The following is a 24,838-nucleotide window of genomic DNA, read 5'->3' on the forward strand; positions in this document are numbered from 1 at the left end:
AGCCCCGTTTGGGACGCTGGTCTCTGAATGAGACAGTTTAGGGAAGTGGCTGAAGTGTGTGCTCTATATCAGAGGTGGAAACACAATACTACGCAGAAATAGGGACACATCTGCCGCAGAATGCCCACAGCAGAGCGCGTCCATTATAAACCTGAAGCTGCACAGACCAGGGAAGGTGCGCTGCAGCAGCTCCGTGTCTGTGCCGCTGCTCGTCTCTATTTTTACAGCAAGAGTGGACACTAAGCGACGCACAGGTCTGCTTCAGAACTCCGTGTGTTTGAGTCTGACCCATAGACTGGAAACTTCACGTAATGAAAGGTTGACAAGTAAATGATGATGTTTAATAAACACGTTTTATTTCACTTGTCGTTCTAATTCTATTAAAGGGGTGATAGAATGCAAAACCGATTTTTACCCTGTCATAGTTGAATAACGACAGTTCGGTGGGTAAATAGGACATACATATCTCAACAAAGCTAGATGCTTATGTAAGCATTCCAGGACCTGTACCTTTGTCATGCCCATGGGTGTATTAAGAAACAGTCACGCCCCAACATTTACATAGGCTACACAACTGACCTGAGATCAGGTAGTCTTCTGGTCACGCAGATCTCTGCTATTCCATTACAAAATTCACTTCTGAAACTTTTTTATTCGAGAAATCAATGTAAAGCTCAAATATGGGCCGTTTTACGAATTTGCAATTGATGGCTAATTGCAAATTTTGTCCGACTGTGTGTCGGAGTTCAGCGACCGGTGCTGCCTGGGTTGCTACATCACCACCCTGCCTGTCCTCCGTCACAGACCCTGGCCTGCTGTGAGCTCGATTGAGCTCGGCCGGTGGCCCGGTGCTCAATACCCGCGCAAACTCACCCTTTTCTGGATGACTGGAACTACCACACGCCGCTGCCCTGACAGAGCTCCAGGGCCTGCAGTTCGCTGTTCTCCCTCCCTTCTTCCTGCTACCGGCCGGCTGGTGAGTGACTGAGAGCGCGGTCAGCGAGCTTGTTACGCCCGCAATCTCTTACCGCAGCCCGCAGGTTCCAGTTAATCTTCTAATGGATATGTGTGTTGAGTTATTTAAACAATCGGGGAAATAAACGCCTCTTGTCCGCGAGTCTCATTGATAGAGCCGCGGTGAGCTGGAGTCCATCAATGAGAGCTAGCTAGCCTCCTCCTAACTCTGACATGCACAAAAATGCATTGAATTGAAATCCAAAATCGGACAAGTGTTAGCTAAGCTTTGTAAGACCTTGGGGAACCTGTAATATACATGCCGTGACGAAATTCAAACTGTAAATGTACTATAGTTATGCCGAAAGTGTAGCTAGCTAGCTGCGATATTTCACCATTTTATTGAATGGGACATATAGCTAGTTAGCTAGCTGCTCCTCGTAACAAGACCCTGAGTTCATAAAAATACCTTAAATTCAAATCGGACACAACGTTAGCTTTGTAAGACCTTGGGGTAGCTGTGATATCAGTGCCGTGAAGAAATTCAAACTGTAAATATATTATAGTTATGCCAGCAGCTGGCCGCGGAGCCCCGTAGTGCAATAATCCACAAAGGGTGACTTTGCGCTGGGAATGGAGCCCAGCAGGCTGCCGCTTTCTCGTCAGACTGTGTGGAGCTCCTAAAGTCCGACACGTCTTACCAAATTTGCAATTAGCCATCAATTTTCGTAAAACGGCCCATATTTGAGCTTTATATAGTTGATTTCTCGCATAAAAAAGTTTCAGAAGTGAATTTGGTAACGAAACATTGCAGTGTCTGGAATATGAGATTCTTTCGCGTCTCTAATGTGTGTGTATTGGGGATTCGCTCAACCAATCAGCACGAGTCTCTAATGTGTGTGTATGGCAATTCGCTCAACCAATCAGCGTGCAGCTCATCTAAATATTCATCAACATACCATATTTGGAAGAAAAGCTCTTACAAATAGGGCCAAAACACAGGGATGCATAAGGGCCAATAAAATATCAACCAGGCCATTTTCAGCCCAACCAATGTTACAGACCCCCTTAGGAGACCATAAGGAACAGTGTGAAATACCCTATATAATCATTCTATCACCCCTTTAATGGGAAGTAGACCTAAGGGCGACACGGCGCCCCCAACACATTTGACGCCCTAGGCAATCGCCTAGGCTGCCTATAGCAATCACCGGCCCTGCCTGTCCCTTTCACTTCACACAGTATCTTTAGCTCACACAGTCAAAGCTTGAGAACCTTTGTGTTATACCATTTTATTAGACTATGAATCCAAAACTACAGACCAGACATTTGATGTTTTGAGTCACTTTTTGTCTCTTGACTTCGTCAGTTAGCCTATATAAAAGTTGGTCGAAACTTCATGACCTCGCCTTAAGCACAGAATCCTGCAGAGAGAGAGAGAGAGAGACACATCAGTTCTTTCTGGCATCAAGCATCTTAATTTCATTATTTAATCAGACAGGTTTAAAAAGTGTAGTACCGTTCTTGGGGTCGTAGATGAAGTCTGGTTCTCTGGAGAAGCCGAGGCAGCTCGCCTGCTGCTTGAAATGTTCCAGTTCAGAGTCCTTCAAGGTGAACTCTCTGCCTGGAAACATAGCAAAAATGAATGAGTATTTTAGATATAAAATGTTATTTTCTCTCAGGCTCGTTCATTCCTACCTATCAAATAAATGGCACGAACGTTGACCTCTTCCCCTGTAACGTCCATGTTGAAGTTTAATTGCTGTAATAACATGGTGAGGTTTTTGATGGTGGTGTTGACGCTCAAGATGAAACAGCCGTCACAGCTCGGCAGCAAATGGAATTCCGAAAAGACCATGTCACCCACTGAGGACAGAAACAAAGTCAGAACAGTTTACACCTTTAGCGTCTGTGACGTATTTTCTAGAGAAACTGAATATTTGAGCGGTAAATCACACACTTCACATTTGATTGGACCGCTAAAAAGTGGGAAGAGTTTAGGTCAGTTCTGAGGGCTGTTGGCATTGGCTCAACACAAACTTCCCTCAACTTAGAGCAGGAGCAGGATGAAAGATTAATGGGAAACTTTGCTGATTTTCAAACTGCTCTCTCACTGCAGCACTGGCAGTACATGCAAATCAACAAATACAACCAAGGGTTCATGAAGCCTTTTTGGGCATCACTAATTAAAAGACTATAAGCATCTGAAGACAACATGATCGGAACTGCTGGATTCTCTGACCAACAGGACTAATAAACATGTAGAAACAGTATCGTGTTTTATAGGGTATCTTACCTGACCCTGATGCAGTGTTGCCATCAATGGTTACATTGACAGCTAGGTCCACACAGGTTCCATTTCTGAGGAAAACAACAAGAGGAAAAGGTGAGTTCATATTCTGACAGAGCTGTTTTTTTACTTTCTTATCCATGTTGTCTTAAAAAGTTAAAATTTCTTCACTTATGAATCCTGAATGACATTTAAAAGCTTGGAAAAGGATCAAGATTTTACCTTCAAGCCAACGCAGCCAAGAAGTATGTAATTTACCAATAATCAAAATATCACTCCTGAGCTCTCATGTTGGGTTTGGATGAGTCTGGATCAACGGAAGTACATTTCCAGGATAATTGCCTGACATCCGGATGTCGCTCTGTGTGTGTGGAAATAACAAACTTGGAGCTAGCAAGCTTCATGCTGAAAATGGCAAGTTTTAAAGAAAAAGCCCAAACAGAGCTTGTATGGGCCTTTCATCAGTAATATAAATCTGTTAAAGACTGAGGTAAAGGAGGTTGTGAAGAGCCTACCCCCCAAAACGTTCTTTCTTTCTTTCTTTCTTTCTTTTATCTGCAGCATACCACCACTATCCAGGATGCATTGGACAGCTTTGGAGTGCGGCTGTGAACTGGGGCCATTAGCAGTGTCAGTCTTGTGATGTTGGTTGTTGTGACCGGCGCTAATCTCCAGTCGCAAAGACAGTGGATCTGTAAAATTGTCCTGGGAAGGAACTTGTTTTGTTGGAACATTTGCACCCGGCTAAAGAAAACATCACATACAATATTAAATAAAGTTAATTGTTCACTCAATACAGTAACTTGAGCTATTTAAATCAGCAGTACAGTAACGTGAGCTACTTAAATTAGCTGGATACTTGGTTGAATGTAATTAGCTCTCACCACTGTATCAAGTGTGTACTTTGTTGACAACAAATCCTTGCCAATCCGTTCCAAAATGTCCCAGTTAGAGAGTACCGTATTGTTCCAAATATAAGTCTTTTTTTTCCCCTGGAAATATGTCTGAAAAAGTAGTCTTATAATTGTGGTCTAGACTTTCAGCTGTTCAAGTTGCAGAGGCTGGTTTTAGAGCTTATGTGACGTCACCTGTTTCAACAGTCAATAGAGAAGTCAGCTGGTAAAGTCAGCTATAACTATAGAAATGGAACGATCCATAATCCATTTTATTTTAATGTTATAAACAGCTGGTCAGAGTTTTAGACAGAGCCTCAACGATCGCTTAAAAGCACTGTAAAGTCATATGGTCAACCAAGCTTAAAAGATGTTAAAAGCAACCGCCTACCTTGTTTTATATAATTTTTTTTTTCCAAATACAATTATTTTCTTTATAAAAATAAGATTTGGTCTTCAAAAAGTATTTTTCCAAAAATGAGTCTTGAAAGAGCGGGGGTCATCTTATAATCAGGGTCGTCTTATATTTGGACCAATACGGTAAATGCTCTAAACATATTTGTTGTAAATCTTTACAACCACTCACTGAAAGAATCAAGCAGGCGTTAGAACAAAGTCGGGAGTAAAAGAAATAAAACGTGTTTTCACCGATTCATAACTAGAAATGTAACTGTAGCAAGCATCTCAATATCACTAACGTTATCCACATTCATATTTACACACAACAAATTATAAATCCAGCTACAAAAAAAGCCTAAAAGTCGGAAGTTAGAACGGAAGTACAATGATACGCCATCTAAATACAAACAGCCAGTGAAAATCTTACCATGGTCCTCAAAGCGGCCGCTTTCAAGAGATTGACAGGAGAGTGTGTGATTACGTGTCTAAAAAAATAACTGATGGGATCCCCATTACCAGAGCATTTAAATGTGACACTTTTATTTTAAAAAAAATATTTAAAAGATGTTAAAAACAATAGCCTACCTTGTTTTATTCAATGTGTTTTTATTAGAATTATTTTCAAATAAAATTATTTTCTTTATAAAAACAAGATTTGGTCTTCAAAAAGTATTTTTCCTTATAATCAGGGTCGTCTTATGTTCGGACCAGTACGGTCAACTGAAAGAACCAAGCAGGCCTGCCTGGTTGGACCATCCAAATTTTTCTTCAAAACTTTACATTTTCAGCATATAACGTTAGTTTGCTAGCTCGGAGGATCCTGGTTGATATTCCTCGAAGCGACGAGAGTTTAGAACATAAACACAGAGAAACTGGAAGGTGAGGGACACCCAGCTTAACCTCCAGCGGCGCAGCAACTATACGTTAAATGAACGATTGTCGAACCAGACTACACTTAGGTTGATTCAAAAGGTTTTAGTGATAATAACGGAGTATCATCTGCATAGTGGTGTAACTGGATGTTATTATTAGGAAATAAGTGAGCCAGGAGCTGCATATAGAAAAAAAGATGAATGATGGACGTAAGAAGGAAAAGTGATCACCTTTAGCACTTGTTTAACAGTGTTAAATATGTGTTTTCTTCCCTCAAATGTTTTCTTAAATTATAATTAGCATACATTATTATATTGTGTATTTGTACAGTCATCAACTCACATCTTGTCCTTCTCAGATAAAACAACTACATTTGGGCTGGATGGTGATTGAGTGACATTCACCCAGACACTCTCTGTTGCCTTCAGAAGAGCATTAAATCCATCACCGTCAACGTAACCTGCAAGAGTGCTCCACCTGCCATACATCTGCACACAAACATGAAGTTATTTAGTCACAAGTGACATAAATATTTATATAGCTAGTGAAACTTTGGGATAAGGGCAAAAGTATCAAAAATGTCAAAAGGTACCTAGAACTAACAGAGTTTTGGGGCACACCTTAGCAGCTGGGCTGTTAGCTGCTGAGATGATAGGTCCTCACATCTTCAAAACCGGGAGGCAGTTTCGAATTGAACACATTAATTATAATACTATAACCCCCATCTCCGTTGCATTGCAAAGTTCGCACATTTGATATGTCTATATATGGGTGTCTTAATGTGATGTTTTTGTATATGTGTTATGTTTTATGTGTTCTATATGTGGTGCTGTGCTATGGAAAGAAGAGGAAGATGTGTGGAAATGATTATCCCTATGGGACAATAAAGATTATCTATCTATTAGAAAACAAAATGGTTGTGTGTTGGATATATATGTGGGGATGTTTGAAAAACCTGGTTTAACAATAGCCTACTACTGTTGTAACAGTATTTCCAGAATCCTCAAACACTCAACCATCTGGATGAAAACAGCTTCATCCACTGCACACTAAAAATCTTTTTTTCAACCAAACAAAAATGGTAGCCAGTGACTACATGGATTAAAAACTGAGTTACATCTTGGGAAATTGGTTAAAATATTTTTTTATTGTGGAACGGTTTACATATGTATTTCTTATCATGCATGTATTTATCTTTAAGAGAAATGCATGCTTAGCTCTGACTCAAACGTGATGCTAATCCTTGAGAGGCACAAACTGTGGAAGAATTTTCCAAAACTCTGAATAATGCTTTAATGCCTCAATGTTAATGCTTAATACACAAACCCAAAGACCAAGACAGTAGAACGATTAAGGCTTACCATTGAGGGTTCAATCAGAAGCAAAGGCTTGACCAAGGGTTGGCATTCTTCAGGCGTCAGGGCCAAGCTGCTCAGAAACAGCCCCGCTACCAGAAAATAACTGCTGAGCCACAGATTCATGATGCTACAGCTGATCATCTTCAAAATATAACTGAAAAAAATCACCCAAGCACAGATGATAGCTGTCACGAAAGTAACGATGACTGAGCGTCAGAGAAGCGGTCAGCCTTTACAGTTACAAGTTTCTGTTGTGCAAGCGATATTTTACTGCCAGTATACCTCTCTGCAGGTTCAAATGGGGTTCCAAGGTTTTCTGTGGGTGTAGGATTTCATAACGACACAGTTGTTTTGTGGGTTAATTATTTACTGATTTGTTTGAGTTGCCTGTGACCACCTATGCATACATTGAATATAGTCCAACATAGGACTGCTTAAATCCAGCTAAAACCAGGATTGACCTTTTGCCATATACTTCTGTAATATCCAAAACTCCATTATTTACTGTGGGTCATGGCTTCTCATCATAATGCACAATAAATTCAGAAAAACAAAATTTGCCGAAATAAAGTTTCTTAATGGTATGACGAACACAAGGACTGGCTACTCTAGACTGAAATGCTTATTAAGCTGGTAGTAGGCTATGACCATGTTGTGTCCACTTTTGGGCCTGGCCAAAGTACAGATGTTACGAAAGAAGACGAGAAGATTGCTTCAAAATCTGTCTCCAACTTTCACCTGGAGAGAACATCATGCATGCCCTCGAAATATACCCTGGATCAACAGTGAAGAGAAGAGCTAGACGTTTTGCACTATAGTCAACGTGTGACAAAAACAGCGACTGTATTATACCTGTCTACATTAAAAAATAAAATCTCTTGAGTTAGACTTGAAAGCAGCTGAATTCTTCTTTTTAAAATAAAATCAATGTTGTTTTTGTCAAAGTTATCAGTGTATCAACCATTTGCTACCAGCTGCCACCGATTTGATTCCCAGAATTCCAGTGCCTGTTCCAGTTACCTTGTACCACTTTGTACTAATTCTACATGGGCAGAGGTTGTCTCTTCAGCTATTGGTTCTCCAGTTTTTTCTCAGTTAGCCTTTTAAAATGATATCAGAATAGTAAACAGAATGTGCCTTTGGAACATTGGATGAATGGTTGCTGATAATGGGGCAATGTAGATATTGCATTAAAGATCAGACACTTCTTTGTACAACAGTCGAGAACCCTTTTGCAATTATGTAAGCACATAATGTAATCTGAAAACTGATGCCCTGATAAAAAAAAAAATGCAACTGATCTCAGCTGGTATTCTGTGTGTAATGGAGTGGAATGGAAATTTCTAAGTGACCCCAAACTTTTGACCGGTAGTGTGCATTGTTGGGAAGTAAGAGTCTTCATACAGTCAGTCTCAGCCAGCTGCAACAGAATTTACCAACAATTTCTCCAAACCAATGACAATATGGTTTATTTGTTCCTACCCACAAATACAACCCACAGGAGTGTTTTCATAAATTAGCGCCCCTAGCATTGGCATTAATACAACATCATATCTAAACCAGAGAACATTGGTTGCAGTTTTGAACGTAAAGTTCGCAATTTTAAACAGTTCTTTAACATTGTGAAATGGTTGCAGTTTGGTTATGTTTAGGCACTACTTAGTTAAGTTTAGTAAAAGGTCATGGTTTGGGTTAAAATCAGATGTTACTTCACTTCCTGAATGTTACACACGTGACGCTGAACGAGAAGTTTAAAGCCCTATTCGCACGGGATAAGTATTACCTGGTGACCTCCAGTCATTTGTAATAATTGCGGAGGTTGTCTGTGATCTTAATCCCTTGCGAATCGGTCATGTCTGTAATTTGTAAAGCAATAATTCCCCCGCAAATGACCTACCATATTTCGGCATCTCTGTGATTTGGGGTCTAATTGGCTGCATTGTCAATTATAAATGAAAAGTTTTGACATCATATTCGGGGGATGTCTGTAAATTTGAGTAAAATACAGACCTCAGTTATCCCGTGTGAATGTGCCACACGAAACACAGACGTGTGGGGGTAATTTCTAAACTACAAGAGGTCCCCTGGTAATACTAGTCCTGTGCGAATACGGCTTAAGTTAAAAAATAACTCACTGTTTACTTTTATCCTTAAACCCCAGTCTTACGGGTGAAAGTCCTGTGCATGTTTGACCAATCCATCGCCTCAACCGACCCTGAAATGTAAATTTAGGTTGTGATTGCTGCTTGTACAAACAACGTTTGGGAGAGTTTTTCAGGGTAGGACAGTCACCCCTTTACGGCCCCCACTGACGTGTGTTGACAAATAACTACTACTGAAATTTTGTTTTGTACTAGTAAAAAGACCACAGCAATCAGCTCAATGTCCTTTCCATCCATTTTTTTCTATAGTTTGTTTATTACAAGAGAAGAAGGAACATGTAAGACAGTTCTACCATGACTTTCTATATAAGTCTGCGTGTATGCATGGAAGCCATTCAGAATTCAGAACACTCAAGATCATCATGTAAACAATAAATGAAAGAATGGTTTCAGGGAAACTTTCCACATTTACTGCACACTTTATTAGTACAAGGAAACTACCAGTGTGTATGCATGTTTGTGCCCATTTACCTCAAATGTAAATTTTTCTAGAAATAATAATTTTCCAAAGCATTTTAAACAACTTTTTTCCTTGTGATCAAAAAGGTCAGGTTCTAATTACTAAACTGCTATATATATATTTTTTTAAGTGTCAAAATCATAGCAGGGCGCCTCAGATAAGTCAACCATCAAACCACTGTTCTAAGGGCTTCCCTTTTTTGTTACATTAACAGTAACTGGTGACACTAATCCAAGCCTTAACTAACATAGATTTATTCATTTATCCTCGGATAGTGTAATCTACAATACATCTAAAAATGTTTCTTTTATGAATGTGTGTTCTGATTTGACTGAGTTGTGACTCCAAGAAAGTGTATGATTTTTGGTTAAAGCAATCAGTCTGTAAAGTGTAATAAGGTATCTTAACCAGCTCCCCGACATGTGCGTCACAGCTGCAGCTCCAACACTTCCTGTTGTTAAAGTACCTGCATGCACCTGTCCCTTTCACCTCACACAGTATCTTTAGCTCACACAGTCACAGCTTGAGAACCTTTGTGTTATACCATTTTATTAGACTATGAATCCAAAACTATGAACGAGACGTTTGATATTGAGTCACTTTTTGTCTGTTAGCCTATAGTTTAAAATATTTATAAAAGTTGGTCAACATGCCCTCGCCTTAAGCACAGAATCCTGCAGAGAGAGAGAGAGAGAAAAATCAGTTCTGTCTGACATCAAGCATCTTAATTTCATTATTTAATCAGACAGGTTTAAAAGGTGTAGTACCGTTCTTGGGGTCGTAGATGAAGTCTGGTTCTCTGGAGAAGCCGAGGCAGCTCGCCTGCTGCTTGAAATGTTCCAGTTCAGAGTCCTTCACGGTGGACTCTCTGCCTGGAAACATAGCAAAAATAAATTAGTATTTTAGTTATAAAATGTTATTTTCTCTCAGGCTAGTTCATTCCTACCTATCAAATAAATGGCACGAATGTTGACCTCCTCCCCTGTAACGTCCATGTTGATGTTTAATTGCTGTAATAACTTGTCGAGGTTTCTGGCGGTGGTGTTGACGCTCAAGATGAAACAGCTGTCACAGCTCGGCAGAAATTGGAATTCCGAAAAGACCATGTCGCCCACTGAGGACAGAAACAAACTCAGAACAGTTTAAAGTCCCAGTAAAATGTACATTGGAGCACCTTTGGCGTCTGTACTGTGATGTATTTTCTAGAGAAACGGAATATTTGAGTGGTAAATCACACATTTTGCATTTGATTGGACCGCTAAAAAGTTGGAAGAATTTAACTTCCCTCAACTTAGAGCAGGATGAAAGATTAATGGGAAACTTGATGCTGATTTTCAAACTGCTCCGTCACTGCAGCACTGGCAGTACATGCAGATCAACCCCATGCAGATCAACAGATACAACGGTTCATGAAGCCTTTTTGGGCATCTCTAAGTGAAAGACTGTAAGTATCTGAAGGCAAAATTATCTGAACTGCTGGATTCTCTGACCAATAGGACTAACAAGCATGTAAAAACAGTATTGTGTTTGATAGGGTATCTTACCTGACCCTGATGCAGTGTTGCCATCAATAGTTAAATTCAAAGCTATGTCCACACAGGTTCCATTTCTGAGGAAAACAACAAGAGGAAAAGGTGAGTTCATATTCTGACAGAGCTGTTTTATGACTTTCTTATCCATGTTATCTTAAAAAGTTAGATTTCTTCACTTATGAATACTGAATGACATATAAAAGCTTGGAAAAGGCTAGTTAGTGGACCTTAAGTTAGGATTGTTTCATCAAACTACTTCCGAGATCAAGATTTGACCTTTAAGCCAACGCAGACAAGGAGTGTGTAATTTACCGATATTCAAAATACAACTCCTGAGCTCTCATGTTGGGTTTGGATGAGTCTGGATTAATGGAAGTACATTTCCAGGATAATTGCCTGACATCCAGATGTCCCTCTGCTTCCGCTCTCTGTGTTGCCGTTCACAAAAACACTTTTCTTAAGGGAAATAACTACAAACTTCGAGCTAGCAAGCCTTACGCTGAAAATGGCAAGTTCTGAAGAAAAAACCCAACCAGAGCTTGTATGGGCCTTTCATCAGTAATATAAATCTATTAAAGACAGAGTTAAAGGAGGTTTTGAAGATCCTCCCCCCTCAAAAAACCTTCTTCCTTTCTTTTATCTGCAGCGTACCACCACTGTCCAGGATGCATCGGACAGCTTTGGAGTGCGGCTGTGAACTGGGGCCATTAGCAGTGTCAGTGTTGTGATGTTGGTAATTGTAGAGTAAGGTCTGGCCCCTCCACACATGGTCAAGGGTTGTTTGTGTTTCTTTAATACAATCAAAATTGTCTTGGCCGGCGCTAATCTCCAGTCGCAAAGACAGTGGATCTGTAAAATGGTCTTGGGGAGGAACTTGTTTTGGTGAACCATTTGTCTTTTTTTCCATGACTAAGACGAGACGATGACGAGACTGCGCCAATGTCCAAAAACGCTGACTAAGACTAAATTAACATGCATTATTGTTGATGAAACAAGACGAGACTAAAATGTTTTGCATAAAATGAAAACTAAGATAAAATCTCTCATCATTTTTGTCTACAATCACCTCTACTTTTTCACCATGAAATAGAATATTCAGCTGTTATAGGGTTGGGTACCGAGACCCGGTGCTACTGCACCGACAGGTGCCTTAACAAACGTTATCTACCTGACTGAATAGCAAAGCGGATTTCGGTGCCACTTAAATGCCTGCGTTTCTCTCTGTATTTCACTGTGTAGGATTCCAATACTGAGACGTACGACAGTCTGCAGCTGCCGTTGTCTGAAAAACACATATGTTGCGTTCACTTGAAAAACGCCTCGCCAGCTTCATGCTGTATTCAAAGTTATTGTAAAATATCCATTTCCCGTGCAGTGGTTGTTATTGTCGTTTAACAGGAATTTACTGGTGAAAGAAGGAAGAGGCTCGATATTTAAATAACATATAACTGTTTGACTGAAATGGTTATCAAAAATGTCAGAAATTACTTACAAAAAGGGTCTCTTTTGACTTAAACTAGACTAAAATGACGAGACTTTTAGTCGACTAAAACTTGACTAACAAAAAAAGATACGTGAATGACTAAATATGACTAAAACTAACAAGGACATTTGGCACAAGACTAAGACTAAATTGAAAATAGGTGACAAAATTAACACTACAGACAATATTAAACTAAGTTAACTGTTCACACAATACAGTAACTTGAGCTATTTAAATGAACTGGATACTTGGTTGAATGTAATTTGCTCTTACCAGTGTATCAACTGTGTACTTTGTCGACATCCCAAAATGTTCCAGTTAGAGAGGACCATATTGGTCCGAATATACGTTTGTTTTCTTCCTGGAAATACGTCTGAAAAAGTGGTGTCCTCTTATATTTGGGGTATAGACTTTCAGCTGTTCAAGTCGCAGAGGCTGTTTTTAGAACGCAAGGGTCGTCATCTGTTTCAACAGCCAATAGAGAAGTCAGCTGGTAAAGTTAACTATAACTATAGAAATGAAATGATCCATAATCCATTTTATTTTAATGTTACAAACAGCTAGTCGAAATGGCAGAGTTTTAGATGGAGCCTCAACGACCGCCCAAAAGCACTGTAACTTTATGATCAAGTGAGATAGAGAGTGACTGAAGAGAGGGAGCGCACAGCAGCGTTAGAACAAAGTCGGGAGTAAAAGAAATAAAACGTGTTTTCACCGATTCATAACTAGAAATGTAACTGTAGCAAGCATCTCAATATCACTAACGTTATCCACATTCATATTTACACACAACAAATTATAAATCCAGCTACAAAAAAAGCCTAAAAGTTGGAAGTTAGAACGGAAGTACAATGATACGCCATCTAAATACAAACAGCCAGTGAAAATCTTACCAGCGGCCGCTTTCAAGAGATTGACAGGAGAGTGTGTGATTACGTGTCTAAAAAATGAACTGATGGGATCCCCATTACCAGAGCATTTAAATGTGACACTTTTATTTTAAAAAAAATATTTAAAAGATGTTAAAAACAATAGCCTACCTTGTTTTATTCAATGTGTTTTTATTAGAATTATTTTCAAATAAAATTATTTTCTTTATAAAAACAAGATTTGGTCTTCAAAAAGTATTTTTCCTTATAATCAGGGTCGTCTTATGTTCGGACCAGTACGGTCAACCGAAAGAACCAAGCAGGCCTTCTTCAAAACTTTCCATTTTCAGCATGTAACGTTAGCTTGCTAGCTCGGAGGTTGCTGTTCCTCGAAGCGACCAGAGTTTAGAACGTAAACACAAAGAAACTGGAAGGTGAGACACCCAGCTTAACCTCCAGCGGCGCAGCAACTATCCGGTAAATTAACAGTCATCGATCCATACTACACATAGGTTGATTGAAAAGGTTTTAGTGATAATAACCGAGTATCATCTGCATAGTGGTGTAACTGGATGTTATTATTAGGAAATAATTGAGCCAGGAGCCGCATATAGAAAAAAATGACGAATAATGGACGTAAGCAGGAAAAGTGATCACTTTTAACAATGTTAAATATGTATTTTCTTCCCTCAAATGTTTTCTTAATTATAATTTGCATACATTATTATGTTGTGTATTTGTACAGTCATCAACTCACATCTTGTTCTTCTCAGATAAAACAACTACATTTGGGCTGGATGGTGATTGAGTGACATTCATCCAGGTGCTCTCTGTTGCCTTCTGAAGGGCATCAAATCCTTCACCATCAACGTAACCCGCAACAGTGGTCCACCAGCCATATATCTGCATACAAAAACATGAAGTAATTTAGTCACAAGCGACATAAATATTTATATAGCTATTGAAACTTTGGGATAAGGGCAAAAGTACCAACAATTTCAAAAGGTACCTAGAACTAACTTAAAGAGTTTGGGGCAAAGGTAGTGTCAGTACAATGGAGACATCAGAGACAGCATTAAGGGGCTGCTGACACATAGCCAGTCACCTTAGCAGCTGGGCTGTTAGCTGCTGAGATGACAGGTCCTCACATCTTTAAAAACCTGGAGGCAAATTTAACACATATCAGAAAACAAAATGGTTGTGTCTTGGATACATATGTGGGGATGTTTGAAAAACCTGGTTTAACAAAAGCCTATTTCAAGAATACTCAAACACTCAACCATCTGGATGAAAAAGGTTTTGTCCACTGCATGCTAAAAATCTTTCAAAACAAACAAAAATGGTAGTCAGTCGCTACCTGGATTAAAAACAGAGTTACATCTTGGGAAATTGGTTAAAATATTTTTTTTATTGTGCAAGGGTTTACATATGTATTTCTTATCATGCATTTATTTATCTTTAAGAGAAATGCATGCTTAGCTCTGACTCAAATGTGATGCTGATCCTTGAGAGGCACAAACTGTGGAAGAATTTTCCCAAACGCTGAATAATGCTTTAATGCCTCAATGCTAATGCATGCTTAATACACAAACCCAAAGACCAAGGCAGTAGAACGATGAAGCTTACCACTGAGGGTTCAGTCAGAAGCAAAGGCTTGACCAAGGGTTGGCATTCTTCAGGTGTCAGGGCCGAGCTGCTCAGAAACAGCCCCGCTACCAGAAAATAACTGCTGAGCCACAGATTCATGACGCTACTGCTGATCAGCTTCAAAAAAACAACAACCACCACCAAGCACAGATGATAGCTGTCACGAAAGTAACGATGACTGAGCGTCAGAGAGGCGGTCAGCCTTTATTGATGCTGCTAGTGGCACAGTTACAAGCTTCTGTTGTACAAGCGATATTTCACTGCCAGCATCCCTCTCTGCAGGTTCAAATGGGGTTCCAAGGTTTGCTGTGGGTGTAGGATTTCATAACGACACAGTTGTTTTTGTGGATTAATCATTTATTAATTTGTTTGAGTTGCCTGTGACCTTTGCCATATACTGCTGTAATATCAAAAACTCCATTATTTACTGTGGGTCATGGCTTCACATCTTAATGCACAATAAATTCAGAAAAATGAAAATTTGCCCAAATAAACTTTCTCAATGGTATGATGAACACAAGAAGATTGGACTGGCTACCCTAGACTGAAATGCTTATTAAGCTGGTAGTAGGCTATGACCATGTTGTGACCGCTTTTGGGCCTGGCCAGAGTACAGATGTTACCACAGAAGATGAGAAGATTGCTTAAAAATCTGTCCCCAACTTTCAGCTGGAGAAAGCATCATGCATGCCCTCAAAACCTGCCCTGGATCAACAGTGAAGAGAAGAGCTAGACGTTTTGCACTATAGTCAAGGTGTGACAAAACCAGCGATCGCATTATAACTGTCTACATTTAATAAATAAACTCTTGTGACTTGAAGGCAGCTGGTGACTTAAAATAAAATCTATTTTGTGTTTGTCAAAGTTATCAATGTATAAGCCATTTGATTCCCTGAATTCCAGTGCTTGTTCCAGTTACTTTGTACCACTTTGTACTAATTCTACCTGGGCAGAGGTTGACTCCTCAGCTACTGGTTGTGTATGTGTGCATGTATGTGTTATAGTGTGTGTTGTAGAGCTGCCCTGTCTGTGAGCTGGCTCTTGGGAGCTCATGTAGTTACACTTCATACAGTAACTGTGTGTGTACCTGAGTGCCAGGTGGCCCTTTAAGGCCCCGGGCTGGGAGAACACCTGCCTCTGTGCCGCCTGCAGCTCCGTATTGTCCCATGTGTTTCGGCTTCATATTGTTGTTGTGTAACAGTTACCTTAACACGCTGCTCAAGGCTGCATGGAAACATTAGGTGTATCGAAACTAGTCAACACAATGCATTACCACTAATACTTCTACTGTTTTGCTAATCATACTAAAGCCTCTATCGAAGGGTGATTTTTAGACTTCAATACATTCTAATTCAGGCCAGCTGACAGTCTTGCCTGGGCCCGGGACGAGATCTTAGATGGCCCCCCCCCTCGCGGCCAGATCTCTCCTTTTCCCTTGCTCTTCCTCTCCTCACATCTCTCACTGAAATTAAGTGTGTAATCAGTCTCTGATCCATCCTGCTCAGACTCTCCGACAGGGCAGCGAGCCCCCCCGCATCACTCTCTCTCTCTCTCTCTCTCTCTCTTCTCTCTCACGGGTAGCCTGACTCTGTCCCTCCGTTGCGGGGCAGCGGGCCCCTCCTGCATCACTCTCTCTGTCACCTGACTGCAGCTGGATCTCTCTCTGTTTCATCCTTACTGATGGAGCTACCAAACTCAACTGTTTCTGTCAAAGTTAACCTGTTGTGTCAGGCTTTTATACAAGCTAATGGACGTTAACATTAGAGCTGGCCTGTTACGTTATAATCAGCCACCCACAAAACCCAACAAACAACAAAGTCAACCAATTTTCTTACCACCATCCAACATAAACAAGCTATGTAACAATATATACTTTTACAATGCTATTTAAAAAAAGTTTTTTAATTCTTCCATAATTTAATGAGGGCCCAGTTCTGGCCCCCCCCCCCCCCTACTGTGGGCCCGGGACAACAGACCCATTTGTCCCCCCCTATCGGCGGGCGTGTTCTAATTTACCACTTTTAAGAACTCAACTATATGTCTTGACCTCACTAAGAATAGTCAACCCATTCTTATTCCCAACTCAAATACTGACGCTTGGTCAGTGGCTCTCAGCGTCAAATACCGACGCAAAAATCACCCTTTTGCATCTGTATGGGACGCACCGGGCATAGCAGCAGTTTGAACGCGGCGGTGTAACTTGATTTAGTACTAAGCGCCACAAGTAATGAGTAGTAAGAAATACGTAAAATCTGTGTAAGCAGGTTGGTTGGGGTGGTGGATGGGTCAAACAACATAGGACTTTCACCCTGGAGACCGGGGTTCGTGTCCTGTTCTTGTCCCGCGTATCACTGAAACATACATTTTGTAACCCCACCCACGATCTTTTCCTAAACCTAACTGTCCCGTTCTTGTGCCGCATGTCAGTTAAAGGCTATGTATTTCCCTTTTTGAGCAGTTTTAGGCTGTTAAAAACCTAGCAGGTAATAACCACAGCTAACCTTTGCTCAATCTAAATTCTAGCCTAATCCTAGCTTACTTATCCTTGCCTGATTCTTGTCATAGAAAAACGTCAATTTTGATTCTTAATAATTAGGCCTGTTATCCCACATGAATAAGGCAGTAAAATGCTAAATAAACAGCTAAATTAATCATGCTCAACGATAACTATAGCCTAGCTTATCTGAGAAGCATTGGGCTACTTCCCACATCGCCTCTCGATTCTAGCTAAATTCACATTGTTTGGTGTGGTGGACCTGCCTTTTAAATCACATTTAAGTGTATCTAATTATAGATGAATGTATTAGTTAATTAATTTAAATGGACAAGATGGCTAAATTAACACATTTTCTTAAAAAAGATAAATATGTATATGTTTGAAAATATAGGCTACATTAACATGAATCCAAGATATTATTTGTAAAGATAAAAAAAAAATTAATGTACACAACATTGATGATAGGTCTACAGCTAAGGTAGCCATAAGGTAGCCATCCACAGATACAGTTAAGCTTAAAGATTTACCGTGCAACATTTTAAATAATAATAATAACATGATGTATAAATATGTGAATGCCAACATTTTATTATTTTAAAAGCTTAGTATTACATGCACCATAGAAAGGTAGCCTATCAGTCCTTCCAGAAAAAAGAGTTTTTTAGTGATTGTTGCAGGCAAAGATCCTTGATTATGCAGCACATTTTCTTAAAAAATGCGATGGAATATGCGGGATATTTAAGCAATTTTATGCGATGAAATTGCGGGAACTTGCGGGAACTTACAAAAACTGCGGTTTGATGAAAAAGAGGAAAAAAAAGTGATTCCCCTAACACCCTGCTTTTCGATGATGTTCGAAAAGCAGCGTAATTACGTCACTAACCCCGCATAATATGCAGACTTTGGCTGATTATGCATTGAATTATGCAATCGCATTATCACGTTTTTCTGGAGGGACTGGCCTACGTGTAAAGGCTTTAGGCTAAATGTTATTGTAGGCCCAGTTTAATATGCAACTACATTTGATACACTATATATAGTAGGGGGTCCCTGCTCCGTCTCTCTTTCAGCTAAGGGGTCCTTGGCCTAAATAATGTTGAAGACCCCTCCCGTAAAGCTTGAGATGTAACTGACACTAACAGTGTGGTGCTTAGGTAGGCCCAAAAGGTTCTTGGGCTGGCCCTACAAAAGCTAATATCATATGCTACGTAAGGGATAATGTAGAGCGAACTGGTCATTACTGCAAATTAGAACCCCAACAGGGGGATGCAGGTCTTGAATCACCCTGAAGGGGATCCACTTGCAATTAAAACCTGCTCGCTCTACATTATCCTACTTATTACATGGCTACTTACAAAAGAAATCAATAACTTGTCACAAAATATTGATTTCAAAATGATTTAATAGATTTCAAAAGGGTCCTCCAGACTCTATGATCAGTACTGCGTCCACAGCAACGGTCTGTTATTCATAGCAGCGGCCTACTTTACAGAAATAACAGACGGTAGAATGCCGTAATTGACCATAATTGAGTATATAACAAAGCCGTGTAATAATCCAAAATACAGCATTACTTAGTATAACAGTTATTATTCTAACATGACATAATACAGAAAAAATGGGATCAATGACAGACAGTATAAAATATCGTGGCTCTATTGTAGCGAGGAATAACTAATGATCAATCACAATGCTCTACTGTGCTGCACCGGTACAAAAGGCCATTTTGCAAATATTGATTTTATTCCCCCTAAGGTATGGGCTTCACCCTACAGTCCTGTATAAGTCTGAATAATAGATTTAGCCTATTTCACAGGCCTTGAGTCAATCACAGCGCGGCACTCTGTGTTTTCTCTGGCTCAGCTCTCTCCTTTCAGAGATCCCATTCAGCTCGAAGCCAACTACAGCGAGAGCAGAGAGCGATGAATATGTTCTATTCCACTCAATCTTTATTTTTAGGATTGAGTAGACTTACAGATGGCCTACATAAAACTGAATAGGGCTTCATTTTAACAGTGGGGCAGAGAATTGGCCGGCGTGCCATTGTGTGGTCTCTATTATGGGAATATGGGGGAGTTCAGTAATACAGCCTGTCCCTAGCTGTCCGTACACACGGCCAACATGATTTTCCATGATGATTTCTAAAATGGGTTTGTCCTCGGGGTTTGCGGCTGCGCTGCCGCGCGGTCGAAGGTCGCCCTTTCTGAAGAGGAGGTGCGATTGTTTGGCTGCTGATATTACGTCCCACTCCCAAAACGATTCATTTACTGCGGCCCGTCGCCCAATTCCATCTGCTCAAGCCTTCAGCTAAATTGAAAAGGACGGGAATATAAGTTTGAACAGGAAGCGTTAAGAATTAAAGTGGAGATATTACGGGGGGCTCTCCCCATGAGATCAAATTAACACGAGCCACATGAGACGTTCTTAAGACCAAGGCGACAGGAAAATTAATCAGGAAAATTAAGGGTTATAAATTAGGTGTCAAACTAGTCTGTTAAGTATGCTGGATGTTCAAAGATTTCAGCTCAGTCTCGCATCTCATTTTGACCTCGGTGGCAGTCAATTTATCCCCCAATTTTATTTTAGAGCACATAAGTACATCTTGAAAAGCCACATCTATCAGCAAATTTTTTTCACCACCAGTTTTTCATTGAACAGACTACATGGCATTTTTGAATCCATGATCAAAACTGTGCCAGATTATGCAATCACAGAGGAATAAAATGAATGATGTGGCTGAGACAGCTGGACCCCGACCAATCATAGGTTGCCATTTATCATGACTTAAGTGCTGCACAACAGTAATCGGGAAGTTGCCAGGGACTAACTTTACTATTCCTCCTGATAGTATTGGAGGACTGGTGTTCAGGAAGTAGTCTCGCATTGCCAGACCTTCCTCCACAGCGCTGCGGAGGAGGGTTGGGCTAGTCCACACAGCATTTTGGGATAGGAAAAAAACAGTGCTCTGGTTTATTGGCATTTCTTTAAACCAATCACAAGTGTGTTGGGCGGCGCCAGGCGCTGGACGCAATAATGGTGCCTCTGCAAAATAGCCTCGGGAAGGAACTTGTTGAACATCAGATTGGACAGATAGTCTAGCTAGCTGTCCGGATTTACCCTGCAGAGATCTGAGGAGCAGATAACCATCGTCTTCATAAATGGACCAGAGTTTAGAACGCCAACACAAAGAAAGCGGAAGGTGACGGACATCCGGCCGAAAATGAGGGACATCCAGGGGATCTTCCGGCGGAACCGGAGCACTTCCCTAAATGAATCGTGGTCGATATAGACTACTTAGGAAGTAAAGCGGGTCCTCCGGGCCCACTGAGGTGCTGAGGGGCCCATCAGCCTGTGATAGTGAAAGTGAAATGGTACTATAGACCCATGTTCAAGAGAACACTGGTAAGATGCACTACACAGCTCTGGTAGAAGGCCTGGACAGTGAGAATGAGTGGCAAGTGGTCTGTCAGATATCCCCTGAACAAATTGATGCTAATGACCTTGTGTTGCAGGAAGGATCAGATGGGGAGTTAGAGGTGGCTGAACGAGCCATCCAAGAGACCGCTGAAGATGACACTTCGGGTGGGGTCCCTTACTGTCCAACTTGGAGGAGTAACTTTTTTCAAAATGGAATTTTATTTTTGCTCAGGATGATGAAGACTTTGGGCGCACTAATGGGAGCGCTACAGGCCGGTGCCCCCTAAATGTACCAAGAACTACGGTCCCTCCTACAGACCATGCTGGAGAAATGAGTAGTTCGAGAGAGCAGCAGCCCCTGGGCGGCACCAGGCGTTCTAATTAAAAGAAAGACGGAACCTGGAGGTTTTTTGTTGATTACCGACAGCTGAATGCTCTCGCCCATAAGGACGCCTACCCCCACCACGCATCGAAGAGTCTGTCACCACCTTGTCCGAAGCAGGGAATTCGACAAAGCACGGACCCATGTCCAGCCAAATGAAAAATCTCTTAGACAAGATACAAATGGTGCTATAGTTTTTACCCTGAGTTTTCACAACTGCCCTGGCTGCTCTCCCCAACCAGAACATTTATCCCTTCTCAATCTCACGTGTCAACCAGTCATTATGAGATGCGCTACGGGTGTGCTGGAGCGCGTCCTCGTGCCCATCCAGCATCTCCCCTGATTAGAAGATGCTATATACAATAAAACAACCAAAACATCACACTATGTACAATAAAAATAAGGAAACACTAGCTGCCTGACTACACTTTGTGACACTGCCAAGAAATCTTTTTTTTTTATTTAATTTTTTTTATGATTAAAATATTTATCATAGAAACATACATGCCATAATGGGTGAAAATTGCTAGACTCCGTCCAGACTGTTCGTTTTATAAGCGTGAATACATCCATGCCCAAGTCCACTTGAATAAAAAATAAAAAATAAAGTCGACTGAGAACAAATTCAACACAGTTACCCATTCATACCTGGAAGCTGCCCAGTACAAACACAGTCTGATCTGCTGGCCACTGAGCAGCTCCACTGGAACGGTTGGAGGTTAAGGGCATTGCGCAAGGGCACCTCAGTGGTGGTAATGAGGGTCTAACGCTGCTCTTTCACTTTCCCCACCCAGATTTTATCTCTCGGTCTGGGGATTGAATCAACGACCTCCCAGTCACAAGCTCGCTTCTTTAACCTTTAGGCCACGAGGCCAAATGTGGTCATTACAGTTCATGTGTTTGCATCAGGTGTAAAAACCAACTGTACTAAAACACGGAAGTTGACTCCAACTATGTAGGGAGGTCCCGGGACATGTATGCCCAAATAGGCTGTTTCACATTAATTTTAAGATCCATAGCAAAACACAATGCTTTGCATATCTCAACAAGTTCAGTTAAATAGCAGAAATCATTTATTTTGCACCACATTTGTAATGTATCAAATCTGTTAAAATTAAAATTTATATTTATCTTCAGCCATTTGAAAGTCATACTATTATTTAACTGTATTTAATGCTTCCTTTGTGAAGCATTTTCCTTATAGATGGCGCTCTCTGGTCAACAAAGGATTGAAAGCACAATGAATTGCCATTCCTTGAGCCTTTATATTCAAATCAAAGTGGGGTCAACAAATCCAACTAAAGCTCCATTTGGAAATTTTTGTACGTTTTGATGTATATTTTTGCTGTTCTTTTCATGTACTGTGAGTATGAATGTTATGGATGTACGTTATCCAGTTTATGTAATATTCTTATAAAATGATAGAGATCCCAGAAAGAGTAGCTTCTGTTTAAGACAGACAGAAGCAAATGGGGATCTTAAATAAACTATGTTCACTAGAGATGGTCCGATACCATTTTGTGCTTCCCAATACCGATTCTGATACTTGAACATGCGTATTGGCCGATACAGAGTACTGATCCGATACCAGTGTGTCATATATTTTATTATGTTTTAACAACAGTGTACTACTGTCCCTGTATGGATGTGATATGATTTCTATCTTTGTTGTACGGCCTGGCTCAGGTTAAACTCTTTGTGAAACACAAACTTTCTTTTTTCATCCAGTTTGACAGTCAGTTATAAGGGAAAAGAACATAAATAAAATACTTTAACGTAGATTTTCTTTAGGGCTTTTTGATGTGTTATCGGATTGTGCGTAAACTCCAGTACATACCGATACCAGCGATTTTAGGCGGAATCGGTATCGGAACATCTCTTTTGTTCACACCTACCAAAAACAAAACCACAGGGGTTTACGGCTACCAGGTTCGACCAGCCAACCAAACTTAACAAGGCAAAGGTTAAAAAAAAACACACACTGCTTAGAGCATCCTAATTCAGAAAAAAATAACCTGACGTAATGGAGGTATGGGGATGAGTTGTAAGGAAAACATCCCTCATGATGATCAGCAGCTTACAGTGTCTTTAAGTTGATCTATCTGAAAGCAGAGCAGATAGAGGGAGTCAGTAGCTAATCCCGCTGCTGTGAACAGGTTTCTGGATTTATCCTCCATAATCTTACAGTAAGAGTTTAAACATAAGAGGAAACCCACAGTCTTAAACACTGATTACATCCTCCATGAAGCAAAGTGGATAGCATTGGTGTTTACATATTTACACTCTATTCCTAAAGGTTTACTGACAGCTCACCTAACCAGAGATGAGGTCCCTGAATCTGTGAGAGTGGAGCAGAGAGAACAGGAAGTGAATGCGTCTGACTGATGCGTTTCCCTCGGACCCAAAACACAGATAAAAGGAGACTGGTTATCAGTGGGAAGTCCAGTCTCAGACATTCCCACAATCCAACATCTGTCAACATGGAACACGTGCTGTAGGGGAGGTAGGCAAAATAATGGAGACGTATCTTCATGCCATTTACACACCAGGGTTATAATAGTAAACTAAAACGAAAATAAGCAGTGAGAAGTACTTTTAGTGAACTGAAACTAAATTAAAAACTAAAACCTTCAAGAAAAACAAACTGAACTGAAACTATATTGCCAGGTTAAAAGCTATAATATACCACTGCTGAAAATAGAAAGGAGACAGCATGCTTTTTCATCAACTTTCGTGACAATGGACAACAGAAATTGAACGAACTTGTCATCACGCCACAAGGCACCCCTCCTTTTCTCTGCTTCTCTTCACAGTCGACCGATTCATCTACCAACCATTGTAGGGCTGGCTCAGGTTTGCCTTGGACCAGCTCGAAGTTATGCTGCTATAGTTTTAGACTTCCGGGGGACTTCCTTTGACACGCTTATCTCCTCTCTTTTTCCATCTGCGTGCATTCATGTTCCAGAAATACTTGTTACTAACTTATCTCCGGGGAGCTTATTCCACCGGAGTCCTTAGGTTTCTCGCAGTTTTCCTTAGATATTTTTGTAATTTAGTTCTGTAAGCAGATGTTGTTGTATTTCTTTTCTTTTTTGTAGATGTCATGAAATGTTTTAATATTGTCTAGGACCCCAGGAAGACTAGCTGGTCGTCTACGCGTCAGCTAATGGGGATCTTTATAATAAATACGAAATTAGGGTGGCACCTAAATCATGGTAGCAGCTGCCGCCGTGGTCCTGCTCCACGCCCTGCTACGCCCTACTTCGCCCCGCAACACCCCGCTATGCCCTACTACGCCCCGCAACGCCCCGCTACGCCCCAAACTGCTACAACTATTATTTCTAGTCATAGAAATACTACTATCTTTATTGTTACTATAACTGCCAAACCTTTCTGAAAACAAGTCTGAAAACTAACTAAAACTGAATTAAAATGAAATCCAAAAGTCCAAACATTTAATAAAATAATAAGTATAACCTTGTTACAAACCCGTCTAGAAAGGTGTCCATAAAGGTTATGTTGAAAAACAACTAGCAGCATCCTTCTGTACAGTATATTGGCAGAGCAGAGTCCCTGATTTTAAAGTGTGTTTCCATGACAACAGGACACAAGAGCTCAACAA

At 40.5% G+C, this 24,838-nt stretch overlaps 1 protein-coding gene across 1 annotated transcript; it reads right to left on the reverse strand.

The window, feature by feature from the left end:
* Window positions 1–2,294: 2,294 nt before the first annotated feature.
* LOC120545849 lies at window positions 2,295–15,190 on the reverse strand. The gene is made up of 11 exons (XM_039780470.1): window positions 14,900–15,190; window positions 14,031–14,176; window positions 10,934–10,998; window positions 10,336–10,503; window positions 10,157–10,261; window positions 6,771–6,982; window positions 5,752–5,897; window positions 3,251–3,315; window positions 2,653–2,820; window positions 2,474–2,578; window positions 2,295–2,378 (listed from the first exon to the last, which is right to left on the reverse strand). The coding sequence occupies exons 1-11, from the start codon at window positions 15,017–15,019 to the stop codon at window positions 2,365–2,367; spliced, it is 1,314 nt and encodes a 437-aa protein (XP_039636404.1). The 5' UTR covers window positions 15,020–15,190; the 3' UTR covers window positions 2,295–2,364.
* Between the last annotated feature and the right edge of the window lie 9,648 nt (window positions 15,191–24,838).

The sequence above is a fragment of the Perca fluviatilis genome, chromosome 17 (genome assembly GCF_010015445.1).
Source record: "Perca fluviatilis chromosome 17, GENO_Pfluv_1.0, whole genome shotgun sequence".
NCBI classification, from domain to species: domain Eukaryota; kingdom Metazoa; phylum Chordata; class Actinopteri; order Perciformes; family Percidae; genus Perca; species Perca fluviatilis.

What these genes read in the sequence shown, in the direction of transcription:
- LOC120545849 (XM_039780470.1), bottom strand. Translation starts at nt 15,019, where the DNA reads ATGAATCTGTGGCTCAGCAGTTATTTTCTGGTAGCGGGGCTGTTTCTG. An exon ending in CATCTACGACCCCAAGAACG is followed by an intron (nt 6,983 to 10,156) that starts GTACTACACCTT and finishes GACCGCTTCTCT; the next exon opens with GACGCTCAGTCATCGTTACT. An exon ending in TCGTGCCATTTATTTGATAG is followed by an intron (nt 2,579 to 2,652) that starts GTAGGAATGAAC and finishes CTATGTTTCCAG; the next exon opens with GCAGAGAGTTCACCTTGAAG.